This window comes from Sinocyclocheilus rhinocerous, unplaced genomic scaffold (genome assembly GCF_001515625.1).
Source record: "Sinocyclocheilus rhinocerous isolate Xijiao unplaced genomic scaffold, SAMN03320098_v1.1 scaffold24, whole genome shotgun sequence".
NCBI classification, from domain to species: Eukaryota; Metazoa; Chordata; class Actinopteri; order Cypriniformes; family Cyprinidae; genus Sinocyclocheilus; species Sinocyclocheilus rhinocerous.
In genome coordinates this window covers 2,664,194-2,670,193 of record NW_015647124.1, presented here as the reverse complement: position 1 = coordinate 2,670,193, position 6,000 = coordinate 2,664,194, and the positions used below count along the sequence as shown (strand labels likewise).

Genomic DNA, 6,000 nt, shown 5'->3' with positions numbered 1-6,000 from the left:
TTTTTTTTTTTTTCCCCTTGAATAATAACCTTGTGCCTGATCGCTCCTCACTGATGATCTCAGGCCTGTTGTGCTGCTGGCATGAATTGCATGTGACAGCATTGATTTACATTTCAATAAGACAACTAGTTGAGCATTCTAAAGATCTAATGAACTCTATCCTAAAGCTTTCTAGGGAGATATTCCAAAAATGTGAGCTGATCCAACTCACTGAGATTCTGGAATGTATTTCGGAGGAATTGCTTTATTCGTCATAGAGATGGATGAGTGTTCAGGAATAGTTAATGGCTCAGAATAGAAGTCAGTTTTGGTGGCAATGACTAATTCCGATGCCATTTGTCTCATTCTGAATGTTTTGCCATGTTTTATTGTCAAGTCAAGTCAAGTTTATTTGTACAGCGCTTTTCACGATACAAATCATTGCAAAGCAACTTTACAGCAAATGAAGTTTCTACAATATTTAGTGGTAGCTTATCAGTGGTGACTGTCAGTTAATGTACATATGGCAGAAAGGTACAGAAAAATCAATTAAAGACGTAATCAAACAGACGATGAACACTATTAACAGCAATTATTATATGATGCAATCAAACTTATAGCAAAATGTGGTAGTTCTGTATGTTGTTTCAGGGTTGGCATCATTGTGCATTAATTCAATGTGCATTTTTCAGATTTGACAACTACTCTGCCAATGTGATGGTCGATGGCAAACCGGTCAACCTTGGCTTATGGGATACAGCAGGACAGGAAGACTATGATCGCCTCCGTCCCCTCTCGTACCCACAGACGGTGCGTGTCTTTGAATTCTACATTATATTTAATAATAATTATAATTTTATGATAACTGAATTATAGTCTCCACACATTGTCATGGACACATGAGCACAAAGGATATTTTTTTGTCAGTTTTACTTCTACCGGAAAAACAAATACCTTTTAAGCATTCTTTAGAATTTAGAAAATTGACTTAAATGCACTTCAGACATGAAAATAACAAAAATATAGTCATGTTTCCTCTTCACAACAACAGGAAGTGAATAAATTACGCAGCCCTGAATCTTCTGTTCCATTATTAGAAATAAATATTGGTAATCTGTTGGTAAGTCCAAAACAAAGTACCTCAAAAGTCAGTGGAATTTTATGATTAAATACATTTTTAACAATTTCATGGACATTCACCCAAAATAATTTAATAACATTTTTTTTTTAAATAATTATCGCCAACAAAATACTCTGATTTATTTATTTTTTATTTATTTTTGTTCCTTTTGGCATTTTTTTATCTCTCATTTTCTTTATTGTATTTTGTCTGTCTATCTATCTATTCATTTATTCTTTTTTGTTCTTGTTGTTTGGAGAAATGTTTCGATAAGCAATGATGAATTTGAAAAATATCTTATTATATGTTATGTGATGTGACTTTTACACACACACACACACACACACACACACACACAATGTGTGTGTGTATAATATACATACAGTAGTCAACATTTGAAGTGGATCAAAACCTTTCATCAAAGTTGTCCTAAAACCAAAACAATACCTGTTCTTGTCTTAGGACAACTTTGATGAATTTTTTTGATCCACTTCAAATGTTGACTACTGTACTGTATATAAGTAGCAAAAAAAAAAAAGAAGCTGAGTCAAAAAATATCAGTTTTTTTCCACAATATAAGAATGAAGAATGAAGATGTTTCAGGAATCATGTCTTTGTGGCAGTTTTTCCACTGATTAAAGAATAATACAAGACTTCTTCCCTTTATAAATGGTTGTTAAAATGCATATTTTGTGAGAAAGTGTGACATGCTCGAGCAAATCAGACACTATTTTTGGATTCAGCCCATCAAGATTAGTAGGAAACAAGTCTTGGATTTCATTCAGTAGATATGATGCAGTGTGGTGCAATTGAACTGGGGTTGCGAATATCATTAAAAACAGCATTTTCCCTCTGTTTTCTCTACAGGATGTGTTTTTAATATGCTTCTCATTGGTGAGCCCAGCATCTTTTGAGAACGTCCGTGCAAAGGTTGGTGCAACTCATTTTTCATTTAGTTTTTTTGTTGAAAGCACAGCATGCAATCACACAAAAACAAAATTTTGATACTAGAATGTAATATACGACTGTAACTTTCTATGCTCCAGTGGTACCCCGAGGTGCGACATCACTGCCCCAACACACCCATCATCCTGGTGGGCACCAAACTGGATCTGCGAGATGATAAGGACACCATAGAGAGGCTGCGGGACAAAAAGCTGTCGCCCATCACCTACCCTCAGGGTCTGGCCATGGCCCGAGAGATCGGTGTGTAGAGAGAAAAACACTCGATTTATGAATGACTGCAGGGAGCTCTTAAAGGGGTGGTTCACTGGTTTTATTTCTAGGCTTGATTGTGTTTATGGGGTGCAGTTTAACGTGTTAATGCTTCGTTTTTTAAAAACGCATTATTTTTCACATAATTTACCTTTATTCCACACCGCTCTGTCCCTTCTCTGAGAAACACGCTGATCATTTCCTTCTTTTATGAAGCCCCTCCCTCAGAAATAGGCGATGGGCTCTGATTGGTTAGCTAGCCCAGTGTGTTGTGATTGGCTAAACCGCCTCTAGTGCGCGTCTAAACGTTCCGCCCCTCTCCTCGGCGGCATGTGCTCCGGTTGTATTGTAAACAATGGCGTCGTTAATATCGCTTATCAGTTTGAGCTCGATTGAGAAGCAGAGGATATTTTTGAAGAGGATTTATGCTCAAACAGCAACATTACACACTAACTAACGTTAAAAAAGTGAAATCGCAATCAACCACCCCTTTAAAGCTCTTTTGTTGATTATTTAGATTAAACATGCAGCCCTAGTTGAGCATATTTTTACCAAAACCTGTTTCCTCAAGTAAAATTCTTCCAAGTAGAACAAATGTTTAAAAAAAATTGAAAGTACATCTTTTCTTGTCTTTATGCTGCAGGTGCTGTGAAGTATCTGGAATGCTCTGCTCTGACTCAGCGCGGTCTAAAGACTGTATTTGACGAGGCCATCCGTGCCGTCCTCTGCCCTCCACCCGTCAAAAAACGCGGCAAGCGCTGCACTCTCTTCTGAGTAAACGCCACAACAATTCCTGGCACTCCACACAAAGCTACAATATTTTTAATCAGCCTCTTGGAAAATATATTGTACTACTCTCACAGGTTCGGTGACAGCCGTCCATCAAGTTCTAATGCACATTACATGAATATGAACCATTGGCTAGACGCGTCCAGTCGGAGGGAAACCTTGTGGTAGATGGCGTTTGTTTTTTCGCGGCCTCACACGCCCAGAGACGTAATATTCCATTTCAAATCGCTTATATGAGAAGTTTTAGTGGTACAGTGTAATTGTTGACATACTGTAAGGATGTGTTTCTTGGTGTTGTAAAGGAAGCGTGTCAAAGAAAGGGGAAAGTGCTGTCTTGTATAAAGCTAACCATTCGCAGTATTAGCATTGCCGACGGCGTTAAAGTCAACGTGAAACGACATTCGTGACACATTTTACATTCGCAATGAGTAAAACAGGATATTCAGTGAAAAAGAAATGTTGCAAATGTTTGGAATGTGAAAAGTGTAGGTTGTCATGGAAGGGTTAACGTTGAAAACATTGTGTTCTCTGAACATTCAAAACATTTTTAAATAAGTTTTTTTTCTTGGTTATGCAAACGTTACATTACGTTTTAGCATTTTGCAAACATTATGGGAATGTTACTTTTGAATGTTCTCTGAACGTTCTGAAACAAAGTAGTTACATTTAAAAAGCAGAATGTTTGAGAAATCAAACGTTCCATGAATGATGTATCATTTTTGTGCTAACATTTTAAGAACATTATTAAAGACCAGATAACGCTGAATGAACACTGTATTAATATTACAGGAAAAACGTATGTTCAGAACTTTTTCCAGAATGCTAGTCAAACTGACGTTCCTTGTTAGCTAGTCATGTTGTCATTACATTTTTTTCTATGCGAATGTTAAGGGAACATTCCATTTTATCATTTTGCAAACATTATGGGAATGTTACTTTTGAATGTTCTCTGAACGTTCTGAAACAATAGTTTCAATGTTTCAGAAATAAAATGTTTCGTGAACAATGTATAAACTTTTTTCTGCTAACGTTATTAAAGACCTGATAACCCTGAATGAACACCGTAATAACGTTACTGGAAGAATGTTTGTTCATAACTTGGTATATTGTCATTTGGATGAAAGATTACAAAGACAAAGATTTGGAATAACGTGCATCGCTGAAGAACTGAAATTGAAATTCACGTTGACTTTAAAGCCTCATGCATTTATGAACACTAGATGTTTTCTTCTCGACTCTTTAACAACTGGGCCGTTCCAAATACTGCTGAAGGAAACTGTGAAAGTCGCACATTGTGTCTCTACTTTTATGTTGATACAAACTAATCGATGCAGTTAGTGAATACACTGGTTTTGGATTTCCTTTCTTTTCTAGTTTTTTTATGTACGGATAAACCATTGATGAAGGGCTTTATGGTACAGCTTCACGATCCGGAATCTCTGCGCTCTGTCTGAACAAATGTTGTCCATCAGTGGGTGTGTACGAGTGACTTGCATGCCACAACCAGAAGCCTGACTGTGTCTGTAACTGAAGGACATGCATCTTGAATAGGGATGGGCGTATCGTAATAAGTTACAATTAAGGCGTATTGAATGTTAAAATGTGTTTTAAACATAAAGTTAAACGCTTATCATTACCCATTTTACTCTTAGTAATTTAATAATTTAATAAATTTCATAATTTAAAAGTTTAGTTCAGAAGTATCGAATCGGTATCGATATCGACGATACTGCCTTGAAAAATATCGGTATCGTATCGAAAACAAAATAAGTGGTATCGCCCATCCCTAATCTTGAACCTTGTTAATATGTGTCTGCATGTGGTGTGAGTGTGGGCGTTTGTCTGTGACGTGATTGGCTGTCGGGTGTGAGTCTACATGATCACAAACAGTATCCTGCATCGGTGCTCGTCCTTTCTCTCACCTGACTTTGTAAATAACTCTCAAAATGGACAAAAAAACAAGATCTTCATAGCTGCCAAAAGACATTTCCATGATGTAAGATAGAATATTTACAAAATGTTTTAGATGAGCAATGCATTAATTAATAAATCTATTCATGTTTTACCCTTACTTTGACTCTCTGCTTTCATTCATTTGATTAAATTACCACAAAAGTACAGTATAATAATGCACATGTCTTGTGCGTTATATTGCAAGCCCTGTAAATGCGAGGAGCAGACCGAAATCTATTTTTGGTGAACAATTTTTTTTAATATGGTCATTTGCAATGCTTTTAACATCAAATGTGTCATCTTTTTTTTTGAGTGTGCAAACTTAAACCACAGTGAATACATTTTTCATTGTCAGTTGAGGCCTTTTTGTTATTAAAATAAATAGCAATATAGCAAATCTCAGCTGTGTGATCGTTGATATCATTGCACAATGTAAACCATATTATTGCACAGCTCTCTCTCTCTATATATAAGTATATCCAACTTAATCTGCATACATACAGTGCTCTTACATAAAGCAAAATAGCAAATCTCAACTGCTTGATTGTTTATATAGCTGCAAAATGTAAACAACATTATCGTCCAGCTCTACTCTGCTAAATGCAATTATAAGGCAAGAAAATAATAAGATCTAAACATTAACATCATGATTTTCTGTAAATCTGCTTTGAAAAAAATTGTATGTGTGAAAAGTGCTATACAAATTAAATTGACATGACTTAGCCTGACTGACTTGATTAAAAGTCCAAAATTTGGTCAGGAAAATCTGGATTTAATCATTACATTGTGCATGAGTGAGTGAGTGAATCAGGCTTATTATTATTATAAAAAATTAAAACTAAAAATTAAAACCATTAAAAAAAAAAACTTTTTTATTACTTAAAAAATAAATGTTAACTGAAATAAAAGAACATCTAAAAAAAAAATTTTTTAATTTAATAAAA

At 35.4% G+C, this 6,000-nt stretch overlaps 1 protein-coding gene across 1 annotated transcript in view; it reads left to right on the top strand.

Annotated features, from left to right (window-relative positions):
- rac3b (Rac family small GTPase 3b) overlaps nucleotides 1-3,540 on the top strand; it is a 6,394-nt gene extending 2,854 nt beyond the window's left edge. The window contains exons 3-6 of the mRNA XM_016513384.1: nucleotides 672-789; nucleotides 1,967-2,029; nucleotides 2,146-2,305; nucleotides 2,958-3,540. Coding sequence (XP_016368870.1) covers nucleotides 672-789; nucleotides 1,967-2,029; nucleotides 2,146-2,305; nucleotides 2,958-3,088 — 472 coding nt within the window. The 3' untranslated portion in view covers nucleotides 3,089-3,540. The remainder of the gene's footprint in view (nucleotides 1-671; nucleotides 790-1,966; nucleotides 2,030-2,145; nucleotides 2,306-2,957) is intronic.
- The last annotated feature ends 2,460 nt before the right edge of the window (nucleotides 3,541-6,000 follow it).